Genomic DNA, 26,890 nt, shown 5'->3' with positions numbered 1-26,890 from the left:
TGTCCTGTTCACTGATTTCCTTAGAGGAGAAGGCAGCTCATTAGCAAAAGAAGAGCACTGGGCTTGGGGATGTCACAACCCCGGGCTTCGGCCCTGGCTCTGCCTTAGCCAACGGTGCTTCCTCGGCCATCCATTCGAACAGCCCTTTTGAGTCCGCGGAGCTGGTGCACGTGCTGTGCCATCGAGCCCGAGCATGGCTGCTGCAGGCAAAGGGGGTCCCTGCGGCCCGGCTTTTCCGTGACGAAACCCGACGCACACCCCCTGAAGCAAACATGAGAATTCATTGGCTCGTGTAACCGAGGAGCCTGGGCGTGCTGCCCAGTTGGATCCGGGACTCGAGTCTTACTTTCTGTGTCTCTTCCCTCTGCCTCGGCCCTATTTGCAGATACGCTTCTCTTCGTGGGGTCGCGCCATTGCCAGCAGCTCCTACTGTCACCCCAAGTCTTAGATCCAGTGCTCATTGAACTACAATGGATCACGTGCCCAGCCCAGGAGTCAGAGTGAAGAGCTTGGTTTCCGAGGGATGCGGGGGTGGTAAGAGCTGTAGGGAGACCACGCAGCCTCAACAGCTCTCCAGGGTACTCGCAGGGGAAGCTGGGTCCCGATATTTTTAAATCTTCTATGAGAAGTGGATGAAAAAAGAAACTAAACTTGTTCTCGCGCCTAAACTGGGCTAGTTGTGTCTCACACGTGGTGTCATTGAAGATTGAATAACCAGCCCATGGGGCTCAGTTGGTTGGGCATCGTCTGTGCACTGAAGGGTTGCCTTCAAGGGTTCCATTCCCAGTCCAGGCACGTGCCTGGGTTGCGGGCTCGATCCCTGGTGAGGGGCATGCAGGCGGCAGCCAGTCGATGTTTTGCCCTCACATCAGTGTTTCTCTCTCTCTGTCCCTTTCCCTTCCTCTCCCCCTAAAAATCAATTGAAAAAATATTTATAAAAAAGAACCCTGGCCAGTGTGGTTCAGTTTGTTGAGCATTGTTTCATGCGCCAAAAAGTCTCCAGGTGTCCCATTCCATTCTTCATCAAGGCACCTGTCCAGGTTCCAAGCTCCATCCCCAGTAGGGGGCATGCAGGAGGCATCCGATCAATGTTTCTCTTCCACATCCATCTTTCTCTCTTTCCCTTTGCCTTCCTCTCTCTCTCTCTCATTAAAAAAAAAAATAGTCTGAATAACTAGACTTAGGTTATTAATAACCAGACTTAGGCAAAGAACTGATGTCACCCTATAAAATGATTGGCTTATTGGGGCCCTGGAGCCAGACCTCACCCTGCGGGTGAGAGTAGACTTTCCTGAGGAGAAAACAGATGACCAAACTTTCAATCACCCAAGAAGAAGGTCAATGTGGGGACAGGGGATGAGGACACAGGGTGAGGTTCAGGCTGGAATTAGGGGAAGCTCTTCCTCCTTATTTGGGGACCAGAGTGCCTGGGTTTTTCCAGAGGGCATAAGGAATACGCAACCGTGGCCACACGATGAGAAGTGAGAAGTGAGGAGGATGCCCGTCGAGCAAAGTTGGCTCAGTGGGTATGCGACCTGGGCTCTCACACAGGCCCCGCATTTAGACGGGCCCCATGATTGGCTTCATATTCTGATGTCGCCACCTTGAGAGTCTTCATAATTTTTGTACAAAGACTTCACAAAGTTCTACCATCGCCCTGGCGAGGCGACAGTCTCTGCCCGGCCCAGGGACAGACACTGAAGCAGAGTCCATGCCAGCGGGGGACACTCACTGGCGTTTACCACGCAGATTCAAGACTCTGCCTCCAGGGCCTGCTCAGATGCCCCTGGAAAGGAGGCTCGGTGCGCTGAGTCACTGTTGATCGGGTCTTAGGAGCTAAGCAACATTATCCCCTGGGGATTTGCCTCCCTCAAAACCCAGCTGCAGGATAACAGCCCCAGGGGAGCAAGCCAAGATGTACTGACAGCAGGACCACTTCCGGGAAAAACCTCGTTCACTTTAACGTCACCTTCTCAGGCATCCGTTCCCATGTCTCCCCGTAGTTCAAATGAACTACTTTCTCTCCCAGTTCTGCTTTCACTTGCCAAGTGTCACATGGCAAGGTGCTTCCCTGGGAGGACACTGGGTCTCCTGCTTTTGTGGCTTATTATTGATCTTGCAAAGGCTGTGTGAAATTTGAAATGAGTACATTATCTGAACTTTGCAACTCCTCCCGATGCTTTCCAAGTGACAGACCCATCACCAGATCCTTAAATAACGTAAAGGCATGGTTGGGCATGGGGGGGGGGGGGCGGTTCTTAAAATAAGAAGAGCTGCCTAGACTCGTCAGTTTAGTACAGAATACCGCATAATGCAGACCACCTCATCTGATGACTAACGTGTAGGTGAGGAGAAGACCAAGGGCTGCAATGGACGATTAGAGCTACTCGATGCAAGCATGTTCCTCCTTGGAAGAAAAAAAGGCAAATAATGAGCTGTGTGGCTTCAGTGGTATTTGTAATGTTCCATTTCTTCAGCAGAGTGGCTAGTACATGGGTGTTTGTTCTACTGTCCTTTATAACATATGTACACATTATATAAGCATGTAGCATGCATCAAATATTTTATAACTTGACATGAAAAATGAGTAAGTTAATAAATGGTAGGATTGGGGACATCTGGGTTTGGGGCACAGAAGGAGAAAGGTGACGGGGTGGGGGGGGGGGCTTCAGAAACTCCTCAGGAGGGAATTGTCGCTCTGGGACCTGTAGGGAACACAAGAGAAGACCCTCCTCTGCTCTGGGAAGAGTGGATGTTCGACCACACGGAGGTTCAGAACGTCTCTTCTCTATTTCTGAGCCTTAGGAACAGTCTTACCCATTTCTTAACCCTGAACCCATCGTCAGAGTTTCCTTCACAAAACCAGAGAGTCAGTCACCCTTCCTTGATGCAAGAACCCGAGACCATCAGGACGGGGCCTTGTGAGTCTGAGGTCACTTTGGGGGAGGGCTTCTGCTGGGCAGGGGGAATCTGAGTGATCGAAAGGGCCCGCTGTCCAGCTGGTGCTGGGCCACAGGGCCCTCGTGACTAACAGCCTGACTCAGCATCCAGGCGAGTGTGAGTGCCAGAGGCTGCTGGGGGAATGCTCGACCACACCAGCTGGGATGTGGGGAGGGGATCTGTGTCCAGAGAACAGGGTGAACAAGATCAACGGCTGCCAGTCCTTAGTCCATAAGTGAGTGCCAGCCCTTGACAAAGTATCGACTGATCTGTAGCAGATCGTGTACACGCACCATAAATCCACATCGGCATAAAGTTACCATCCTGTCTTGGGAAACACTGACTACTGTTCTGACGTGGGATTCTCAAATGTCCGTCCTTTTATGAAAGTATGGTCATAACAGATGGTTTAGTAGAAACTTTCTTAACCAATCTCTCTCTTAACCAAGTTACTAGAGCAACCAACCCCCTTTAGTCTCTTGGTGAAACGTACCGACTTTACCCCTGTAGCAATGGGCAGATTCTTCTGTTCTCGCCCGTGACATGCACTTTTAACAAGAGTCAATTGTGTTCGAGCCCAAACTCGTTTAGGGCTGTCATACACATTTAATTATAGCTATGTGATTTAATTCATGCGTCCATAAACTAATCAATGACAAGTGTAAACAGAAAGGAAACTGACCAGTAAGAAAGAGAAAAGTTATTTCTACAAAAACAAAATTGAATGCTTTGGAAAGGCTCGATAAAAGCATGTCATTTTTTTTTTTAATGCCGTCAAATTAGGAATGAGTGAGAGAACTATGAAATATTTCCAGTAAAAACATAAAAATGAAACAGGGTTTTGCAATCAGATTGCTTCATAAGTGTCTAGGGTGTCTTGCACCGCGTCAGAGAAACTGGAACTGAAAATCCAGCCGCACACCATGTGTGCAGAAAACCAGCCCCTTCTTCCTGCAGGCCTGTCGGCAAAGAAATGACTTAGGTCTCCATCAAAATATGAGCAAATTGCCCTGGCTGGTTTGGCTCAACGGTTAGAGCGTCGGCCTGCGGTCCAGAGAGACCCAGGTTCGGTTCCCGCTAAGGGCACGTACCTCGGTTGCAGTTTGTTCCCGGCCCTGGTTGGTCGTGTGGGTGGCAGCCACTCGATGTGTCCCTTTCACGTCGATGTTTCTCTCTCTCTCTTTCTCTCTCTCTCTCTCTCTCTCCCTCCCTCCCACTCTATCTGAACAAAAAATGGAAAAATGTCCTTGTGTGAGGATAAAAATATATATATATATGAGCAAATTGCTGCATGTTTAGCTATTTTGAGTCAAAATAAAGCATTTAGAGAAAGAACATCTGTTTTATGATTCCCTGAATTAACCAACTCTTTCAATGAACTGACCAACTATCAGTTCTGATCACCTTGGCTGAGAATGAGCCTGATTGGTCAAATAAAAGGCTAACCACTGCATCGGTCCCTCCCGAGCTAAAAAAGTATTGATTACGTGAAATCAACCGAGTCCAGCAGCCTGGCCCTTCCGAGCCTAAAGCCACTGTGAAGGTGTCCAGCAAAGGTAGCCCTTAAACTCACTTCAATGCAACATGTATCTTAATTGTGTGTTTTGAAGGTTTCCGTCGTTGTGTATCTGTCTCTGTCACCTGACTCTCGGAAAGGCTATCTTCTGAAAGCCAGCAGCATGCACATTGTTCTTGCCCAGCCAGTTTGGCTCAGTGGTGGAGCGTCGCCTGTGGACCAATGAGTCACGGGTTCAACTCCAGCTAAGGGCACGAACCTTGGTTGCATTTCGTCCCTGGCCCTGGTCGGGGCAGGGCCGTGCGGAAGGCAGCCAGTCCATGTGTCCCTCTCACGTCGATGTCTCTCTCTCTCCCCCTCTCTCTCTCTGCCACTCTGTCTGAAGGTAAATAGAAAAATATCAAAATATCTTGGGTGAGGATTAAAATATATATATATATATATATATATATATATATATATATATTTCCAAAATATATATATATATAGTTCTCAAAAAAATATATTTATATATATAGTTCTCAAAAGGAGACTGTCCAAACCCTACAGTTTTTATCAAGCAGAATCTTTAAATATTAATCATTCAAAAGCCAGAGGAGGGAAGCCCGAGCTACTTTGGACAGGCTGTAATTAACGAGGCACTCAGAGTTCAGTGGGTCAGTGTCTTGAGTTTGCTGTAACAGAAATGCACTTTCCCGGAAACCATACAGAAAAATGGCAAATGCCACTGTCACTCAGACAAGAAGAACAGATCTGAATGTTCTCTTACTTGCAGTAAAGGTGCTAGTCTGGCACCCAAAATCTTCCTTAGCAATAAATGGACCAGCCGGATATGGCTTAGACAACACCGAGATACCAGTCTATAAACGTTATGAAATAACTTCCTTTCAAACCTCTTGCATATATTTGCTTCCCTTGCCCCAGAGCCTGACCACTTCCTGTACTCTAACTTTGAGTTCAGGCTTGAACAAGTTGGACTGGCCTTGAGGTGGATCCCTGTAGTCAGACCGTCTCAAGAACCTGGATGCTCGCCAGATGGACCACAGACCCGAAGTCCGCTCTGTCCGCTGTAGCATGGGTGGGCAGCGTTCACCAATGTCATGGGTTAGTCAGCTCCGTCCCTTTTCAGATGGCTGGAATTCTGGATTAAAAACATTATATCCAGCCCTGACCGGTTTAGCTCAGCGGTTAGAGCGTCGGCCTGCGGTCCAGAGAGACCCGGGTTCGGTTCCCGCTAAGGGCACATACCTCAGTTGCAGTTTGTCCCCGGCCCTGGTTGGTTGTGCGGGTGGCAGCCACTCGATGTGTCCCTTTCACGTCGATGTTTCTCTCTCTCTCTTCCTCTCTCTCCCTCCCACTCTATCTGAACAAAAAAATGGAAAAATGTCCTCAGGTGAGGATAAATAAATAAATAAAATAAAAACATTATACCCAGCTATACATCTGGTAGACACATTTTTTAAAAGCTTGAGTCAAGTCATCAAAAGTGATCAGAATAGATCTTTTTTTTTAATATGTTTTTTATTGATTTTTTTCAGAGAGAGAGAGATAGAAACATCGATGTGAGAGAGAAACATCAACCGGCTGCTTCCTGCACGATCCCCACTGGGGATCGAGCCCACGACCCAGGCATGTGCCCTGACCGGGAATCGAACCGGGAGCTCTCAGTCCATAGGAGGACGCTCAGTCCACGGAGCCGCACCGGCCATGCTGGATCTGTCTCTCTGACTTACTTTTTCTCCGCTCAGCCAGGCTGCCAGAAGCCTCCATCTCCAGCCCATATTCACTGTCCAGATAAAGGCAGAAGCAACCAGACTCCTCTGGCAAGCCAAACCGAGCTAAATTCCAGTCTTCCCTGTGTTTCTCCATTTATGTCAGGAGGTTCACCTGATTGTCGGAGATGAACTCCTTGATCCAACAGAACACGTGCTTCTGGATTCTGCTGGGTGCTGGCTGCTTAAACTCAGCAGTAAGGCCACTGTATACAACCAGTTAGAGTGGCACAGCGGTGCCCTGGCCCAGGGCTTCTATTTTGAATTTTATTTTTATATTTTGACTCACTCTAATTTGGCTCAGCTTTGACCTTTCTCCCTTTAAAGAGCTCCCTGTAGGCACTTCTTGTTCTGTAAATCTTCAAACAGCCTGGGTCGGACAGTCTCGCTCTGGCCCAAGCAGCATGAATGACCAACCCAAGAACATGTAAGCCTGTTAGGGCTCTGCAGACCCCCGGGAAGGTAACGCTCTCACGATCCCAGGGAATTACTCAGGGCGTGGGAGCAGGAACATGGTGGGGCAGCCATCCACGCCGCGTGGGGTGTCCACAGCTGGACGGCCACCCACCTCCCAGGCCGCGTGGGGTGTCCACAGCTGGACGGCCACCCACCTCCCAGGCCGCGTGGGGTGTCCACAGCTGGACGGCCACCCACCTCCCAGGCCGCGTGGGGTGTCCACAGCTGTGAGAAGTCGGCCCGCCCCAGGGTGCACTGACGATGGCCCGTGAAGCACCTTTTCACCCCGAACCTGCCGGGCCCACACATAGCACGTCTTCCCAAGCCGGGGCTCCTTCCCTGACACGTCATCCCAGCCCCGCCAAAGGGGACCCAGGGAAGGAGCAGACCTCTGCGGCCCGTGGGAGGGAATCATGGCTCCTCACCTCGCCCTGTTCCAGGAGGCGACGAAGAAGCCTTCCACTGTGTCCTGCCAGGACATCGATCCTGAAGTCCTTAGGTCCCAGGTGGCCCAGGACTCCCTTCCTAGAGTGACGGTCCCCGGCGTCCCTGCTCCTGAGAGTTTGCCCTGAGTTCCAGGTTCGAACAACCTGCGTTGTTTATTCATGCGGTGAACATGGAAACATCCGAGAACTCACCGCCCATCAGACATTAAGCCGGGCACAGGGAGACAGCGGTGACAAAGTCCCCACCTTGCGGCGGGCGACAGCCTTCTGCAGAGTGGGACTCAAGGGACCCACAGAGCAATCAAACAGTTCACAGAGCGGCACGTGCTATGAAGGGACGAAACGGGGCAATGTGGCAGGAAGAGCGGAGGCTCGTGGGAGCTGCGCACTACGGGGGTCAGGGAAGGCCACTCCGAGAGGGGACATGCGAGCTGAGATGTGATGAGGAACAGGAGCTCACTATTCATACAGCTGCATGAAGAAGATTCCAGAAAGGAGGGAACATGCCCTCTCCGGTTAGAGGGATAGCAGGAGACCCGTGTGGATGAAGGACAGGGCATGACCGGGAGAGTGGCCAGAGACAGGGTCAAAGGGGCAGGCAGGGGCCTTCGATCCAGGTGGCCTCAAAAGAAGCCACCTGAGGGTGATAAGCAGGGAGTGAGCAGGTCTGTGTTTTTTTTTTCCCTAAATGTTTTTATTGATATTTTAGAGAGAGAGGAAGGGGGAGAGAGATAGAGACATTGACGTGAGAAACACCAATTAGCCACCTCCTGCATGCCCTCCGCTGGGGTTCGAGCCCGAAACCCGAGCATGTGCCCTGACTGGGAATCGAACCAGGACCTCTCAGCCCATGGGACGCTGCTCAGCCACTGAGCCACACCAGCTGGGCAGGTCTGCTTTAAACAGATCACTCTGGCTGCTGGGAGAATGGGCTCAGGGTCACAGAACGAAAGAGAACTGGCTGATGGCTTGGACCAGACTGGTAACCATGGAGACAGTGAGACTGGACAGGATTCAGGACACACTCTGGAGGGAGGGCTGCCAGGACTCTGGAATAAGGGTGGTCAGTCCAGAGTTGGTAAATACTCACTATCCCTGTGCGAATGGCTGTGTGGGAGTGTACACACACACACACACACACACACACACACGCTGTCCTCCTCAGACCCACAGTGCAGGACGGTGGCCCACACTCCAGAGGCAAAATGCCTGAGCTCAAATTCCAACTCGTCCTCTTGCTAGCGAGAACTCTCGGAAGTCTCCGAACCTCTCTGACCTCGACGCGTCACCTGTAAAATGGGGCAGTGACGAAGGCGCCCGGTAGGGCTGCCGTGAGGACTTAGTTACTGCGGCTGGAGCGTTTAGGGAAGAGCACCTGCCACAGTCGTCTGTTAGTTTCCTATCGCGGGTCTATCAATTACCACAAATCCGGTGGCTTCGTGAAGCAGCACAAATGTACTCTCCTGCAACTCTGGAGGCCGAAGCTCGAAAGCCATGGCGCAGGGTTGAAGCCTCGGCGTCCGCAAGGCTGTCCCTTCTGAAGCCCACCCCTCGACTCGCAGCTGCTGGAGGCGGCAGCGCTCCTCAGCTCCCGGCCGCGTCACTCCGACCTCTGCTCCGCCGCCGCCTGCCTTCTCATGACCTTCTTGCCTCCCTCCTAGAAGGACCCTTGTGATTATGTGCAGGGCCTGCCAGGATAATCCAGCATAATCTCTCCATCTCAAACTCCTTCGTTTAGCTCCACCTGCACAACCCCTTTTGCCACGTACGCGAATGCTCACGGGTTCTGGAGGTTAGTAGGGCGGGAGCCAGCCTTCAGCCCACCACACGTGGTAGCAATAAATAAAGGTTCATGACCCGTATTGTCATGGTCATTGCTGCTCCTCCCTCAGAGCATACCCCAGCCTCTTCCCCAGCTGTGTGGGAGAGGAGGGATGGGCAGAGACCCCTGCCTGTCTCCCAGAAGCCCCTGAGTCCAGGCTTGGAGCCCAGCCCGGAGCTGGGGCGACGAGAAGACTGGGAGCAGAAAGGCGCGGCAGGGGCGTGCTGACGGCCTCGTGTGGGGTCGGACAGGGGTCCTTAGTGCAGGCTCGGCTTCCCGACGGTGCTGTATTCTGTGTACTCCTCGTGGCTCCTAGGAAGGGGGGTGATGAGGTCGCCCGTGTTGACGTAGGTTGAGTCCTGATCCGAGGCGTCCAAAGACAGAACTGCATAGGCCACATCCTCCCTGGGAAAGGAAGCCTGCAAGGAAGATGCACCCTGGTCAGGGAGGCTGGCGGGGGGCTGGCGGGGGGCTGTGCTCACAGACTGACAGGAGGTCTCCTGAGGCTGGGGACAGACCCCTCAGGAACTCCGAAGTTCACTCCCAGGCCCTCCAGCTCTGCCTCCCTCCACCCCTCCAGGCCCCTGAGCTCCAGCCACAGCAGATGCTCTCCCTCAACTCCATGCCAGGGCAGCGCATGCTGTGTGCAGTCCCCGGCCACCCAGACTGTTTGGGTCTCCCCTGCCCGACACGAGGTTGACCAGGCACTGAGTCCCCAATGTTGAGACCTCATATGGAGATACTTCCAAAGGCCAGGCAGGAGCCTAGGGGAGCTCAGCAGGCGCATCTTTCAATGGCTGCGGTTTTGCCCAATATCCACCCTCCTCTGTGCCCACGTGGGCAGGAGAGAGCCCATCCTCAGAGGGGAACCACGCCTCCCAGCCCACACAGCCCCCCAAGTGCACACCATGGTGACGTATTCCACTTCCACCCGGTCTTCCTCGACGGAGGGGGGGGGCTTTGTGGGGGCCTTCTTCCTGGAGGGGCTGGTGGGGGGTCCAGTCTGCTGCAGGGCCAGGTTGGCGTAGCAGAGGTCGTCCTCCAGGGGCCCCAGCTCCTGGAGAAGAAGCCCAGTTCCCATTCCGCAGAAGGACATGCACCTCTCTGCCCCCGTGACCTCCCAGCTTCCCTGCAACCCCACTTCTCCGGCTCCCAGGCCTGCCCCCCCTCCCTTCCCCTCCCCGCTGTTTCAGCACCACCGCCCCCATCCTCCCAGGCCCTGCAGCTGGGACGATATGGACACCTGGACACTTGTATGTCTGATACATTTGGACCTCGGAGCCCCTGGCAGATGGAAGATGAGATAAGAGGGGAAAGTGCCGTCTGGGGCTCTGGTCTGACCTCAGGGGCTCTCTTACCTGTCCCGGGACCACCCCAGCAGCTAAAAAACAAAAACAATCCGAGTTAGAAAGGCCACCCTGAAACCCTGGGCCCCAGGTCTGGGGGAGGGAACTATGACACAAAAGCAGTGAAGGGGGCTCCAGGCTCAGAGAGGAGACCTGGTTCCAAGTCGGACTCTTCAGATGACAGTCTGTGGCATGGGTCCTTCACCTCTCTGAGCTTCCATGTCTCGACTTGAAAAGTAAGGGGACCTCAGCCCATCTGTTCCCCACATCACAGACTGTGATTGGGTGGTCGAGCCCGCCACCAGCTTCCCCGGGGTCGGTTCCTTCACCACCAGCCCAGGCTCAGTGACTTCTGCGGAAGCTCTACCGCAACACCGCCGTGTCCACCTGACCTGTCACTCACACCCACCTTCCCCGGCCGCCCAGCGGTCTGATCCCTCCCTCCCCAGCGCTCAGTGCACTTGAGTTATGTCTGTCTCGTCGCCTTTGTCCCACCAGATTCTGCTTAGACTTCAGGTGGCCTTGGGCTGCTGGGTGGCTGAGCCTGCCCTTCCTTGCATGCCCGGCACTTGGTGTGCCTGATACATGGGTGCCCATCGGTAGAAGTCGTCTGCAGACAGGATGGTGCCAGGCTGCCCTCCTATAAGGTGCTCGAGCTGGGTCAGCACCAGATAGACCGGCTTTCAGGGGTGCTCCGCTCCGGTTCCTGTCTGCCCTTGGCCCTGCCCCACCCCTAGCTTTAGAGACAATGAAGAAACAAGCAGGCTCAGCCTAGGTTTTTAGTTTCAAAAGCCTCGATAACAAGGAGCACAGAGAGGACCTACAACGTAAGTCACGGACGACGCATTTGGGAGAAGACATGATGAGCGGAGCCAGGCTCCCTCCTCCAACTACAAGATCCCCGGGCCGTGGGGAGGGGGTGCTGGGGGGACCCATGAGAGCGGCTGCCCCAGAGGGCTCCAAGAAGGGGGCGGGGCCCCTGGGTGAGGCTGTGGAGCCAGACAAGGAAAGGGTTTGGCTGAGGTCAGGTCTCCTGTTGATGATGTGGCCCCTGAGCCTAGAGGCTCTTCCCTAAAGAGCGAATGTATACAGAACAGGTCAGCCTGAGCCGGGGCTGGGGCAGAGGAGGAGCGAAGTGGGAATCGCAACCAGCCCCTTTCATAAGACCCAGAGGACGCTGTGTGACGTGTGTGCATGCACGCACGTGTGTGCTTGCATATGTGGAATCTGTGCACGTATGCACATGCACTGTGTTGTATATGCATGCGTGGGCATGTGTTCCTGCATGTGTGTGCACATTCACGTGTGTGTGTGTCTGTGTGTTTCTCCCTGCCCCCGTGTCAGCTCAGTACCTCCTTGGCAACCATATGAATTTCACAAGTGTCTGGGCACCTGAAGTGGGCCTAAGGTCACTGACACTTCTGCCACCAAGAGTCAAGCCAGGAAACAGAGAAGGAAGTGGCGGGTCAGAGAGAAGAGGGGGCAAGGAGGGCGTGCACGGCAGACAGCTAATGCCGACGCCTCCTGGGTTGGCTCCCAGCGGCCTTTGGGACAACACCCCTTTCAAACCATGTGGGCAACGCCTCGGATAGAGGGCTCCCGGGTGACAAGTCTGGCCGTCGGCCCACACACCTCCTGCCAGCCCGGCCCCCCGGCCCCAGCCAGGCCCTCTCACCTTTCTTCTGTCGCCGCACCAGTCCCCAGGCCAGCAGCGAGGCTGCCAACAAGAGCAGCAGCAGCAGAGCAGAGAGGACGGGCAGGAGGATGTTGCGATCCGTGAAGAAGCTGGAAACGACAGAGCACACTGTGCACCCAGGCTCACTCTGCCTTCGGGCCTGCCCCCAGCCGCCTGGTAGCAGGAGGGCCACGCACCCTTTCCATTGTTCACAGTATTACAGCTGTTCCCCAGTGTACCCCTCTTTAGCTCCCTCCTCCCAGCCCCTGCCCCACGCCAGGCCTCCCACCACACCAGTGTCTGTGTCATTGGCTATCACCTAGGTATGTAAGTTCCTTGGTTAATCTCTTCCTGTCCCCCTCCTCCCCGCCCCGCTAAGATCTGTCAGTCTGTTCCAGGCCTCCCCGCCTCTGGACCGGTTTTGTTCACCAGTTTATTATGTTCGTTAGCCTGGGAACCCTAGCTCCTGGGTGCCTGCAAAATGTCGTTGTGGTGGGGGGTTTTTTGTTGTGTTTTTTTGTTTTTGTTTTTGTTTTGTTAAGGAGAGGCGGGTTCTACAAGGTAGTTTCAGTGGTCTAGGAGCCCAACAGAAATTGCAGGCACTGGGAAGGTCTCCCTGCGTCCATACGTGTCCTCTGCGCTGGGTGAATCGTGTTCCCCGCCCCACAATTCACGGTCACTCAGAAATGTGAAGATGACCTCTTTGGAAATAAGACCTTTGCAGATGTGATCAAGATGATGTCATACTGGATTAGGGGGGGCCTTATCCAATGACTGGTATCCTTATGAAAGGGAAATTTGGCCCTGGCCGGTTTGGCTCAGCAGTTAGAGCGTCAGCCTGTGGACTGAAGGGTCTCAGGTTTTATTCTGATCAAGGCCACATACCTAGGTTGCAGGTTTCATTCCCCAGCCCCGGTCAGGGTCGTGCAGGAAACAACCAATCAATGAGTCTCTCTCACATCTATGTTTCTCTCTGTCTCTCTCTCTCTCCTCCCTTCCTTCCACTCTACAAAAAAAATATGTGTGTGTGTGTGTGTGTGTGTGTGTGTGTGTGTGTGTGTGTATCAATGGAAAAATAAAGGGACATTTGGGCACACAGCATGTCCAGGGAGAAGACCGTATGATGACAGAGGCAGAAATTGGAGAGATGCAGCCACAAGCAAGCAATGCCAAGGGTTGCCAGCCAACACCAGCCAAGAGAGGCATGGGACAGATTCTACCTGTCAGCTCCAAGGAGCCAACCCTGTTGACACTCTGATTTCAGACTGCTGACCTCCTGGGCAGTAAGAGAATAACGTTCTGTTGTTTTAAGCCACCTAGGTTGTGGTATTTCGTTGTAGCCGCCACAGGAAACTACTACATCCACCCGTTGTGCATCATCAAGACAGCAGCCAGGGGAATCTTCTTAACCAAGGTTCCAGTACCTCCCTCCGATGCTCAAAATCCCTTAACAGCCCGGCTGGTGTGGCTCAGTGGTTGAGCGTCGACCCTGCACCAAGAGGTCACCGGTTCGATTCCCAGTCAGGGCACAGGCCCAGGTTGTGGGCCTGATCCCCAGTGGGGGGCATGCAGGAGGCGGCCAGTCAATGTGCTCTCTCATCGATGTATCTATCTCTCCCTCTCTAAAATCAATAAAGAAAAAATATTTTTTAAAAAAAGAAAAAAAGCCCTGGCCAGTTTGGCTCAGCGGTTAGAGCGTCGGCCTGCGGTCCGGAGAGACCCGGGTTCGGTTCCCGCTAAGGGCACGTACTTCGGTTGCAGTTTGTCCCCGGCCCTGGTTGGTCGTGCGGGTGGCAGCCACTCGATGTGTCCCTTCACGTCGATGTTTCTCTCTCTCTCTCTCCCTCCCACTCTATCTGTACAAAAAATGGAAAAATATCCTCGGGTGAGGATAAAAAGAAAAAAAGTCTTATAACAGCCCCATTTTATTCAAAGAAAATGACCAAGGCTGACACTGGCCTCCCCTGTCCCCCAAACGCTCCTTCCTCATTCCTGACAGGTCTCCCCCTGGCGTGCTCGGCCGGAGGATAACGACGGGCTCCTTCTAAGAACAAGAGACTAGGACACAGACACCCACAAGGGGGACCCGTGGGGAGACGCAGGGGGAAGACGGCCGTCTACAAGCCAAGGACAGAGGCCGCAGGAGAATCCAACCCTGTGAACACGTTGATCAGACTTGGGGCCTTCAGAACTGCGAGAGAAGGAACGTCTGTTCTCTAGCCTGTGGTACGTGGTTACGGCAGCCCGAGCTGACTAAAGCCAGGGTCATCTCTTCCTCAACACTGTTCGCAGGGATTTGTATGAAAATCCATCAGCCAATTAATGAATTAATTCTATTTGGTCCATTATTTATCTGTCAATTGGAAGTGCCTGGAGGGCAGACAGCTTTGCTCTTTGGTTCATCCTCGTGTCCCCTGTGCTCCCTAAAGCAGTGACGGACGTGAGGGGAGCTAGTAGTTATTGGTTGAATGAATAAATAAATTATTCATCCAGTGCTGATCAAAGACCTTAATTGGTACTTACATCTACCTTTGATTCTTGAATTTAAAAACTCCTTCCTATTACTTATTAAAAGCAATTCGATAGGAAGAAACTCTCAAAACAGAGGGCAGATAAGCGAGGGGACAAAGGGGTCCGTGGGGTGATAAGATCCGCTATGACCCACAGGGATTCTGTGGGAAGACAACAGATCACAGCAGATCTAGAAACAAAGCCAAAGGGCCAAGGAGGGGGAGGGGAAGACAGGAAAGAGGCCTCTCAGCCTCCAGAAAGGCCCTCGGCTACAGGCTGGGCAGGGCTCTAGGAAGCATGAGCGAGACTCAGTTTCTTCCTCTGAGCAATGGGAACGTGTGTATCCGCCCATCCCCTCCATGCGGGGGTCAGTAGCAGGGCCAAGGCCTGAACAGAGTAAGGGACAGGAAAGTCCTCGGGGAGCTGCCTGGTGCTCCAGAGACACGAGGGACGGTCGGTATCACTGTGGTTGCCATACAGGAACCAGGGAAACAGGACTTCCCCGGGCCCTTCCCGTTCTCCTGGAATTTAGATCAGGGGCCTGTGGCCCATTTCCCCTGTGCCCACACGCCCTGGCCATGCCCTCCGCCCTGACTGCCTGCTCGTCCACCTCCCACACTCTGAGATGCACAGGGGATGCGCCACGTCTTTGTGAGAGGAGTCTGGAACATGGGGCCCTGGGGAACAGCAGCCAGCCGACTTACCTGCCATCAGAGGGGGGGCTGGTCGCAGTCGGGGAGCCTGCAGGGTTTCCCATGGTGACTGGCACTGTGAACATGGTGGTGGTAGAGATGATGGCAGTAATGGTGGTCGACACAGTGGTAGTTGCTGGGCACACAGAACAGGCTGCTTTCTGCTCGGCCTGGAACCCACCGCAGCCCTGCTCGTGGCTCTGAGCGGGAGCAGTGTGGGCGGCCCTGGCCGGCGGGGCCTGGGGCAGGGCCATGGGGAGGAGCAGGGCTGGACCACGCCTGTCCCCTGGGCTCTAGGAGCCTCAGAGCCTCAGGAGCAGTGAGCCGGGCACAGGTCCAAGGGGACAGCAAGCAGGCCGTGGGGGTGAGGGCCCAGGACGCCTCGGGTCAAGGGCGGCTGGAGGTCAGCTAAACTTGAAACACTCCAGCTGTTCATGACAGCGCCTCAGCCATTGCCTCCCCTTATTTATCCAGCAAGGACAACAGCAGAACAGGGACATGCCAGGTAACTAACATACTCAAGATCTGTGACTTCTAAGGTCAAGACCAGCCCTGAACAAAATCAGGATGTTCAGAATGAGCCTTTACTTTGCACAGGTTATTAAGGGTCTATGATGGGGATAGTTCCTTGTCGGGGTCCTTGTCAAGATGCCATGAGACAATGAACGTGCTGCACTTTGCAGCTGTGACAGGCCCCGGCCCCAGGTTGGGGGGACTCTGTGGACTGTGTCCCCCCTGCCACACGTGCCCTGAGAGGTGGTGCTGGCTGTCCCAGGGTCGGCAGAACCAGAGCCCAACAGATAAACCGCTTCAAGCCCAGATACTCCAGGAGGGCCTGCATTCTAGGAGGTGTGGGGAAGGGAACGTCTTAAACCCAGATGGGATACGGCTCGTGAGGGACCTCAGGCACCCGGAATGCAGCTGTGAGCGCAGAGGCCTTTCCAGACCTCAGGAGTTAACCCCACTGTGCTGGCCTCCTCCCCCTGAGATCAGATGCAGAACAAGGGGTGTGAACAGCAGCTGTGAGCCCTGGTCCCAAACTCCATGAAGTGTGGGAACACCTGGGCCCAGAGGTCCCGGGAAAGCACTGGAAGGAAATGGGGTCTGTGGGTCCCATGAAAGGGGGTCCCTTTGACAGATGCGCTGAAACTGGGGCCATCCCCGTGACCTCTACGGGCAATAGGCTCGGGCACTGAGCTGCGCAGAGAAACTAAATGTCCAGAACGGCTGGGTCCCATCCTGGAGGAGGTCCTGGGGCCCTGAGAGCATCTGAGAGAAGCCCTCCTCCTCCGACCCCAGCTGAGCAGTCTGGGTTCCGTCAGACCTCAGGACTCTACCATCCCTGTGACAGGTCACTCCAAGTGAGTTCAGTCACTGGAGAGGGACCTCAGGGACCAGGACAGAGCAGGGCCTGAAGAGACGTAGCACATAGTCTTACCTGGGCCAATGATCACGTTAACTTCCATCCCATGGTCAGCTCCTGCTCTCTCAATCCCACACCAGTAAACGTCTGTATCCTCGCGCCTGAGCGCCTTCATGGTCACAGTGAATGTGCGGTTGCTCTGATCGTCCCTGATGGTCACGCGGTTCCTCTTCGCCTCCTGCTTGGATCCATTGGTTTTAACAAGGATCTTACAGCTCCCCCAATCAGCCCCTCGACACCACCACTTCTTGTAGGTCTTCCATCCTGGGGCATAGCGACACTGCACCTCCAACCACCCCTGCTCCAGGCCTTTCGCCTCCTCTGGACCCGTGATGTCAACTGATGAGACTGGAAAACACAAATGCACGTGCCTGTCACCTCCCACACCCCCAGGCCAGGGCCGCAGCCTCCGGCACTGGGAAGGGCTCCAATGAGTCCAAGGGCCTGACGGCTGCAGTAGAGCCAAGGGGGGTACACCTTCCACCAGGCAGACCGTTGTCCTTCGAACTCCCCCTGGGTCCGAGCCACCCGGAACATCACCTACGAGCACCACTGCCCACCTCAGAGGGACAAACATGGTGACGCTGAGCAGTCATCACTTCCTGTAATTCACTCCCCCCGCCCCGTGGCCACACATCTCTGTGTCTCCATCAGGGTCCCATAGCACCAGCTTGTGTGAAACTGGTCTCGTGGGAGGAGACCCCAGAGGACCCATCTCCACAGGAGCACGGCTGCGGCCTGACTGCGCTGTGGCCTCGCCTGGCTGTGCAGAGGCTGCTCCTCGTGGTTCTCCTGGTCCAGTGGGTCCACGGGATCCCCCCAGCTGAGCGCCTCTGCCAACTGACCCGAGGGTGATGCCCACTGCGGAGTCCCCGTCACACATCCCGTGTTCTCCATGGGACTGCTTTGATTTCTTTGCACAAAAGTAAACGTGTGAGTTATTTATGGATCTTTTCCATTCTGATCCATTGATCCCTCGGTCTGTCCTTGTGCCAGTTCACAGTGTCTTGACTACGAGTGCTTTGCAGAAAGGCCGGTATTATAGAGTGAAGCGTTTTCTCTAAAACCAATCCATTAAAAGACAGAAAACAAAGCACCCCCATCGTTTAAAATGCAAAAGACTTGACGGACACTTCACAAAAAAGACATCCGAATGGCCAAGGGCACAACATCCTCCGTCATCGAGAAATGCAAGTTAAAGCTGCAGGAAGATACCACCTAAAACCCACTGACGGCTCCAGTTTAAAGGCCCAGCGTCACAGATGGAGAAGGTAGGGCAGCCAGCTCCCGGGCCTTGCTGGTGGGTAAAGTGAGGCAAGGCTGCGGAGCACGGGGAAGGCTCTTCGCAATGAAACTGCATCTGCCCTGTGACCTTCAATTGCCCTTCTACATATTCATCTGAGAGAAGTCAAGACAAATGTCCCCAAAACATTCTTTCATAGCAGCTCCGCGCATACATCGGAAAAGAAGAAAAGGGCTTACATTTAGTAAGTCAAACATTTATTCCAGAGGTTAGGGGAAAGACAGAAGGAGGAGTACGAGGGAAAGAAGAAAGTAGAAAGAGGGAGAGAACTCTCTAAATGGAAAAATTAATGGGGCACGCCACCCAGTAAGAGGTCGGGAAATTTGACTGTAGTCAATGTAACACTTGGACACACCAATAAAAAACAAAAGACTGAAGCCCTGGCCGGTTTGGCTCAGCGGTTAGAGCACCCGCCTGCGGTCCGGAGAGACCTGGGTTTGGTTCCCGCTAAGGGCACATACCTCGGTTGCAGTTTGTCCCCGGCCCTGGTTGGTCGTGCGGGTGGCAGCCACTCGATGTGTCCCTTTCACATCGATGTTTCCCTCTCTCTCTCTCCCTCCCACTCTGTCTGTACAAAAAATGGAAAAATGTCCTCGGGTGAGGATAAAAAAAAAAAAAGACTGAAAAGGTGAAGAACAGACTCGGAGAAATGGATTACTATCCTTTCTCTTTATAAAGAGGGTAGATAAGAAAACTAGGTAGATGCCATTTGGAAAACTGATAAAAGGCTACAAAAGGCAATTCACAAAAGAGGAAATTCGGGTGCACAATGAAATTTGAAATGTTCAAGTTAAATAATACAGCAAATGAAAAGATCTTAAAGTGACCTCATTTTCCAGTGTCAAAGCAGCTGAGTTTGTATGGCTAACATGGAGTTGCTGACATGGATGTGATGAAACGGGCACTGTGAGAAGCTGCTGTGGGCACGGAGCTGGCTCAGAAAGCGGCACGCGCTTGTGTGTATCAAAAATAATCATGCCAGCCCTGGCCGGTTTGGCTCAGCGGTTAGAGCGGCGGCCTGTGGACCAGAGAGGCCTGGGTTCGGTTCCCACTAAGGGCACGTGCCTCGGTTGTGGTTTGTCCCCGGCCCTGGTTGGGTCGTGTGGGTGGCAGCCACTCGATGTGTCCCTTTCACATTGATGTTTCTCTCTTTCTTTTCCTCCCTCTTTCCCTCCTGCTCTTATCTGAAGATGAATGCAAGAATGTCCTCGGGTGAGGACAAAAAGAAAATTATATTTTATATATATATATATATATTTTATATATATAAACACACACACACACATACACACACGTATATGTATATGTGTGTATACATATTTATACACACATATACATATATGTGTATATGTATGTGTATATTCACGCCCAGCCCTGGCCAGCGGGTGGTGGGCATGCTGGAGGCAGCTGATCCATCATGTTCTGCTCTCACATCGATGTTTCTCTTTCTCTCTCCCACTCCCTTCCTCGCTCTAAAAATCAATTTAAAGAATGTTTTTAAGAAAACAGTCATGTCCTGCTCTTGCCAGTGTGGCTCAGTTGGTTGGCGCGTCATCTGTGCACCAAAAGGTTTCAGGTTCGATTCCCAGGCAGGGCACAGACCCAGGCTTTGGGTGCTATCCCGGGTGAGGGTGCATTCGGGAGGCAACCGATCCTGTTCCTCTCTCACATCCTCAAACCGGCACCGCTCACAGCTGCCCGCCCTCGGGTCCCCCTATTTGCAGACACCAGAAGAAAAGCAGTCCTGTCTGCGTTCCCGCTAACTTGTCCCTGCCGTCTCACCCGAGACCTGCCTTTTCTAAATCCACACCGACACCCCACCCCAGCTCTCCCTCCGCCAGCCTGCAGTGCTGGGCAAGCCACAGTCCTCCCCGAGAACCCTTCCCCAGGCAGAGAGGCAGACCCCTCAGCCCGCCCACCAGGCCTCCCTGAAGCATGTAGCAAAACCACACGGCCTTTCTGTTCCCCAGCCGAGCAGGGCCCAGCTCGTTTCCACACCAGAGCCCGGCACTTCCTGTTCCCTGTGCCTGGAAAGCTGTGCATGACCCTAGGTACCCGCTCCCCCTCGTCTCCCAGGTCCGCCCAGATGTCTGCCCAGAGGGCTCCTGCAGCCCAGCCCTCCGAAAGCATCCCACCCGCCCACACGGTCCGGGCACAGCACGTACTACTTCTTACATGTCCATGACTGACGGACCAAACTATCAAGTTCGACCACACAAGAGTCAAAACCATAAAGGGCTGTCAGGTTCCCATGACCACCCACTTCCAGAGCCTCGGATCCACGCACATACCCAGAGGCAACCCAGAAACCTCTTAGAGGGGCTCCACTGCTCCCACGTCTTCTCTCTGCTCATTGATCGTTCTCTTATCAATATGCAATCCAGTCCGGCCTCTGTGGCTCAGTGGTGGAGCATCGACCCATGTACCAAGAGGTCGCCGGTTCGATTCCCGGTGGGGGCACGTGCCCAGGTTGTGGGCCTGATCCCCAGTGGGGGGCACGCAGGAGGCAGCCAATCGATGTTCTCTCTCATCCATGTTTCTCTCTCTCCCTCTCCCTTCCTCTCTCTCTAAAATCAATAAAGAAAAGAAAGAAAGAAAAAAAATACAATCCACCCTTTTAAAGGGTAGAACTCAGTGGATTTTAGGACACTCACAAAGCCGTGCAAATATCACCACAATCAGATTCCAAAACATTTTCATCACTCCCCACCCAAAAACAAAAACAAAAAAAACCCTTACTCATTAGCAGTCACTGTCCTAGCCCCAGGCAACCACTAACCTACCCCCATCTCTGTGAATGCACCTACTCTGGACCGCATGCCTACGCTCTAACCGCTGAGCCAAACCAGCCCGGCTCAATGCACCTACTCTGGACTGCCCTGTGGATGGACCCAGACAGCGTTGGCCTTTCGTGTCTGGACTCTTTCACTTGGCTTAAGTTTTCAGGGTCCATCCGCGCTGGCGCCTGTGTCGGGGCTTCATTCCTCTTTATGGCCGGTTAGCATTCCATCGTATGGGTGGACCCCGTTTTATTTATCTGTCTGGCAGTCGGTGCAATGTGGTTGTGTTTACTTTTTGGCTCTTTTGAAGAATGTCGCCATGAACATATGCATCCAAGTTTTTACATGCACATATGTTTTCAGCTCTCTTGGGTATTTACGATCCAGTCCGACCGCTGTGGCTGTGGTGGAGCGTCGACCCATGCACCAAGAGTGGAACGGCTGGGTCACATGGTAACCACGTGTTTAGCTTTGTCAAGAAGGTCAAATTATTATCCAAAGTAGCTGCACCATTGTCCATTCCCATGAGCGATGTATGCTCTCTCTAATTAATGTTAAGAGTCTCAATTGTTCAGTTCTATGAAAGTAGAAAGATTTGGTTTTGGGGGTGGGTGGTTACAGCAATCATATTGTCTCCTCTCCATTAGATACATTCACTCATTCAACTAACACTATTTGTCTAATTTGTACCTGGTATAGTTGTAGGGGCGAAAATCCCTGCCCTCCTGAAGCTTAGTCTATCAAGGTGGGAGAAGGGAGGAGACAGTCGAGAAAAATAACACAAGCAAATTGTTATTGTAATTAGGGTCATCAAGGAAGGCCTTGGTGAGAAGCAAAGACACAGAAGGTGTGAGGTGCTGGAACCTGTGGCTCAAGAGAATAGCAAGTGCAAAGGCCCTGAGGCAAGAGTGTGCTTAGCATGTTCCAATAACATCTAAGAAGCCAGTGCGGCTGAAGTGTTGAACCAGGGAGAGCAGAGTAGAGAAGAGACCAGAGCGATGATGTCACAAACCATAAAGGTCTGTCACCTTGATGAGCACCTCATAGCCTCAGTGAGGAGTTTGAGTAGGATGAGAGGTCACTGGAAGGTGTTGACTAGAGGAGAAGTGGGGTCTGGCTTACATTTCCAAAGGAGCATTGTGGGGTATGAGAGGAGATGGATGCCCCCCAGGTTTTCACCTAGAAGGCTGGAGGTTCCAACCGCAAAGGTGGGAGGGAAAGGAATTCAAGGGGGAGGTGTGGGCAGGTCACATTTGAAATGTCACCATCTGAGTGATGTTCAGTGGACAACGGGAGAGAAGATAGGAAGATGCCCAGGCTAGGGATACAAAATGGGGAGTCATCTGTATGGAGAGAGTCGTTCAGCAGAGAGGACAGGCTCAACAAGGGAATGACTCGAGAAAGAAGAAGCCCAAACACCAAGCCCTGAGGCCCTCCAACATGTCCAAGAAAATCCCCTGAATTTTTAATCAAAATGGTATCCATCAGCTTAAAGCTCACCTCAGCCCTCCGTGGCTGCCCCATCGCAGCCCTCCTTCCCTCTTCGCCTCCCGAGCTACCTCCCCTCGATTCCTCCAGTCCCTCAGCCACTGCTGTCATTTCCTCCCCCCTCCAATACCTGGGATCACCTGCCCCTCCCTGTCTGGCAAGCTCCCTGCTTTCCTTCCCTCCCTCGGGTGCCTCCCCCTCACTTCCTCCCCGAAGCCCTCCCTGGCTCATAACACGCTCCCGAAGGGCCGGAGCAAGCATCACCTGCTCTCCAGCGGCCAGGGTTCCTCTGCTCTGACCAGCAGGGCCCATCCGTCTGTCCGTTTTGAATGGTCAGCCGCTGGGTGGTCAGGATTATACCTCGTGCTGGCCCCGTGTGAGAGCCACGCTGCGTATTTCTGGTCGGCAGCGTCTCCGAAAGGCTGGCCGCGAGTACGTGGATGAACACCCAGGCCCGGGGCTTGGGGGAACTACTTAGAAATGGGGTCCACGTCTCCGCAGAACACCCTCTGGGCCCCTCCTCCACTGCCCACGAGCGGTTCCCACGTTCACACCCGGGCCCCACTCACCTGAAACCCAGAAGAGGGGGAAGAGCAGCGGCAGGTACGTCGTCATCGTCACTCGCGTCCCCCTGGGCTGAGCGCGGCAGCAAGAGCAGACTACAGACTGGGCTCCTTCATCCTCCCAACCTTCTCGCTGTTGCGCTCACACTTCCTCCTTCAGCCACTTCCCCCTGGTGCACAAAAGAGGAAGGTTCAATGAGCAAAGTGTTGTAGTGATTGTGAATAAGCTTTTAAGTAATACCTCCCTGCCCAGACCACAGCAGATTTTCTAAAAGGAGAACAGTGGTGCTCCGTCTTCTGGAAAGTGCAGAAACAGACCCACCAGATGGGGCAGTTCTTCCTCAATTCTCTCGAGGGAAGATGGGGGCAGGGACGACCCAGCTCCAACGGAGAGCCAAGGCGATGCACACAATACCCTAAACCTGGAATTTCAGGTGTAGCCAGATTCCCAGGAGCCCAGAATGTCGGGCGTTCAATGGAGTTAAGGAGCTGGGACCAAAGACAGAACGCGAGAGGAGGGCGTCTAGACCACAAGTTGGAAAGAAGATCAGGCTGAGGGGATATCAAAACTCAGACTGCAGAGAGAGGGGTTCAAAGAAAGGGCCACTGCCATCCAAGGGACAAGAGGGGCCTCTGTCCTGAGAACACACAGGAAACGTATTGCTCTGCCCCAGTCCTCCAGGTGAGAGCCCATGGACATCAGCCCCAGCCTGAATCTTCCATAAACTCGCCAGTAATGCCAAGGGCTCCTCACTGAAGCAACCAGCGCATTGTGCCCTGGCCGGGTGGCTCAGTTGGTTGGAACATCATTCTGATATGCCAGGGTTATGGGTCACATACAAGGGGCAACCAGTGAATGCATGAATAAATGTAACAACAAATTGATGTTTCTCTCTTCCTTCTCTCTCTCGAAAAATCAATCAATCAATAACTTTTTTAAGAAACCAGCTCATTGTTCATGGCCATTATCCCTCGCTCCTCACCCCTCACCTTATAAAATCCATCTGCTGAAGCAGGGAGAGAAAAACACCCGTTCTGCCTGTCTTACTCCTTTCTCTCTGGCCACTCTGTGCCCGTCCCTGGTCTCCCTCCCCCATCAGGATCCCAGAAAGCCCTCCGGGTGGGGCGCAGAGGTTAGCAAACAAGAGCCTTCCTCGTATTTTGCTCCTGGGGCCATTTTCGCTATGCGTCACACACGCGCCCTGTGACATCTTGAGGAGGGACCTTAGCTCCTCATACCTTAATCAGGAATGAAGAAGAGAGCAGGAGGGCTATTTGCACAGAAAACCCCAGCGGTTGACTAGCTGGAGTTTTCCAGGATGTGGCCAGGGCTGGCCTTTCACTCGACAAGATCAACAATCGGGGTGACAGCCTGGTGCTCGGCAAGCCCATCCTCTGTCCAGGGTCTCTGAAGGCAGGGACAGTGTTCGGCTCCCAGGGAAGATGAAACACCAAGAGGCAGCAGCTCTCCTTACCTTCCTTGGCATGGGAGTAAGCGGTGACAGCTTCTCCTCTGGGGCCCTCCTGGGCCCAGCCTACCCGACAGGGGTTGCCCTTTGAATCAAGAACAGGGAATCATCTGGTTGTCTCTGAGTGATGGCAAGACTGCTCCTCTAAACAAGTGCCTCCGGGGACGACAGGGGAGTCGGGCTCTTCTGGGGGCCTTGTGTCCTCAAAGGCCTGTTTGAGGTCCTAGTTCGGGCTTGGCCGTTGACTTCTGCATGAGTCAGTTACCTCCCCAGACTTCCAGGCTCCCACCGTGAGAGGGATTGAACGCGTCGTCTGAGAATCCCCTGCCCCGAAGCACCTGTGTGTGTGTGTGTGTGTGTGTGTGTGTGTGTGTGTGCGCGCGCATGACCGTGGTTCTCCTCCTCGGCTCTGCTCGGTGGGACTTCAAATTTCTCGTGTCTTTGTGAAAGTGAGCCAGTGGCAGATTTCCCCTGAGGCTGATGGAGCTTAAATGTCAGCACGCCTCACTTGATCAGGCCCCTTTCAAAGCCCTGTATCAAATTTTGTATTCATAATTGAGGTCCTTTTTCCTAAGAGGGGGCCTCAACATTGCATAAGCATCGGGCCTGTGAGAGATGGTCCCGCCCTCTATCCTCGTGTTGTTGCGCTAGAGAACCCAGAGGCACCAGAGCCAAATGAAAGCCAGACAGAGAGCAAAGCCGGCCGGCGACTGACCCCGAGTTCCGGACACCAGCCCTGGGGCCTCCAGATGTTGTGGCGCGACAGAGTCAAAGAAAGACCACTGGAGAACTGAAGTCCAAATAAGAGCCGTTTATTAGCTGGCCGGCATCTGATTCCGAACACCCCCGCGACAGAGTCTTCGGAATCAGCCCCCATATGCTTTATTACTGCCTTTTATACCTGACAGCAAATAGGATCTGCTTGATATGATGCCCAGGGCTACGACAATGCTGTGTAGAATTAGTTTGCCTTATGGATAGCAGGAGCACCCAGGCCCACCCAGGAACACCCAGGAACACCCAGGCCCACGCAGGTATTTCAAGGTACATTGGGTCACACTTAGCCCCGAGCTGCACAAACACAATGCAGGCCCAATTCCTTGAGATTGTGGGGGAGGTCGAGTCTCTGACAAGACCTCCAGGCTCCGTGGACTCTGTCAGACACGTAGCTGGCTCCCAACTATTTCTTGGTTCAGGGAGTATTCAATTTACTGAGGTTGTTTTGATTAAACAGGTTCAGCTGGAGGGCACACAGCGACTTTCCCAATCATCAATTCTGGAGCAGCACAATAATTTACCAGTCATCGATTATGGGCTTATAAACATGCCAGCACACTCGGGCCCCACAGTTGTTCTCACTGAAAGGGCAGGGTCTACGCACCCGTGAGTCCGGACCAGACCTTTGACCTACTTTCCCAAGAAAACACAGTAGACGTCATGGGGCACCGGTTCCAGACCTCGGCCTGCGGGGGCCTCCTGCACTTCCTCTTGCGCTCATTCACCTCTGCTTGGCGTGAGAACACGTGAGCTAGCCAGCGGGAAGGAGAGTCTCAGAGCCAAGCTGCCCCAGCCAACAGCCCACCAATCCCGACACTCGAGGGAGCCACTTGAGACCAGAAGCACCACTCAGATTAAATTCCTGACTCACAAACTTGCTCCGCGCCACTGAGTTCAGGGCAGTCCATTGCAGCATTATTGTGGCAATAGAAAATTTAGAGAAGATCCCTCAAAACCACAACCCACCCTTCAGCAACTGGCTCCCTCTCGCTCTGTACAGCTTTAGCTGCTTCTGGTTTCTGTTCGCCCAACTACTTCCTCTCTGCCCCTCTGACTTTCCCTCCAACTTCCTCAAGGATGACCCCCACTCCGCCCACGCCTCTCTTTCTCGTGTGGTTCAGATCAGAATAGACCTTGTGTACTTGTGGGGAGAGGGCCTCGTCCCCACCTATTGCTCATGGGAGTGGATTTTTTGTGATATCCCAAGAAAAAATTTTTTCTGAGACTTGTACAGGAGAATAAGCGATTTTTATTTGCAAGGAATTCAATCCCTGAGGTTCCAAGGTCTCACTTCCCTTTGCCCTGCCAAGGAAGGGGTGTAGCTGTGGCTTCAGTAGGGCTACAATCAGAGCCAGTGTCTAGTTTCCTTCCCATGTTTGTACAGTCCAGTCCAGCATCAGGTAGCTTAGCTTGTGTCCCTGCTGCAGTCCATCGGTCCATTGCATGTGGGGTCCACGGGGCTGTGAGCTGTGCGGGGGAATACGAGGAAGCCAAGAACAGTAAGACCCAAGAGTGACAAGAAAGCCAATTCCTTTGTTTAGGGGATTCTGTAGTCCCAAATTTTTCACAGGTTTGCATTGGCTCCACCCATTCTGGCCAATCCATGGTCCCCCAGGCTTGACTGTCAAGCAAGTGCCTTCCCTTGTCACCCCACCTTCACTGCACACGTCTCTATTTCCCCTTTGCTGGACCCGTTCCCCCAGTGATTCTGCAGGGAAAGGACCAACGGTTCCCTGGGGAGTGTAAAATCGCAGCTTCCTGGTGAAGCTGCCCAGATGACATGCCTATGATGCCTGGCCTTCCGTCTGCTCCTTTCCTATTACTAGTAACTAACTACAATGGTGTCACTTAGACCAACAGAAACAACTGTGGCTGCGATTCAAAACAATGAGCTGGTCAAAATTACAAAAG

The 26,890-nt window shown here is 53.4% G+C and overlaps 2 protein-coding genes across 2 annotated transcripts in view; one reads left to right on the top strand and one right to left on the bottom strand.

Annotated features, from left to right (window-relative positions):
* RAB37 (RAB37, member RAS oncogene family) overlaps nt 1–26,890 on the top strand; it is a 58,174-nt gene that overhangs the window by 13,270 nt on the left and 18,014 nt on the right. The gene's annotated exons all lie outside the window — the stretch shown is intronic.
* On the bottom strand, nt 8,057–25,691 carry CD300LF (CD300 molecule like family member f). Its single transcript, XM_036268009.1, has 8 exons — nt 25,584–25,691; nt 22,740–22,903; nt 16,615–16,947; nt 15,189–15,312; nt 11,974–12,083; nt 10,311–10,333; nt 9,860–10,009; nt 8,057–9,371 (listed from the first exon to the last, which is right to left on the bottom strand). The coding sequence occupies exons 2-8, from the start codon at nt 22,783–22,785 to the stop codon at nt 9,210–9,212; spliced, it is 948 nt and encodes a 315-aa protein (XP_036123902.1). The 5' UTR covers nt 22,786–22,903; nt 25,584–25,691; the 3' UTR covers nt 8,057–9,209.

The sequence above is a fragment of the Molossus molossus genome, unplaced genomic scaffold (assembly GCF_014108415.1).
Source record: "Molossus molossus isolate mMolMol1 unplaced genomic scaffold, mMolMol1.p scaffold_m16_p_19, whole genome shotgun sequence".
Lineage (NCBI taxonomy): Eukaryota > Metazoa > Chordata > Mammalia > Chiroptera > Molossidae > Molossus > Molossus molossus.
The sequence above is the reverse complement of the archived record's forward strand: the minus strand, read 5'-3'. Positions and strand labels throughout refer to the sequence as shown.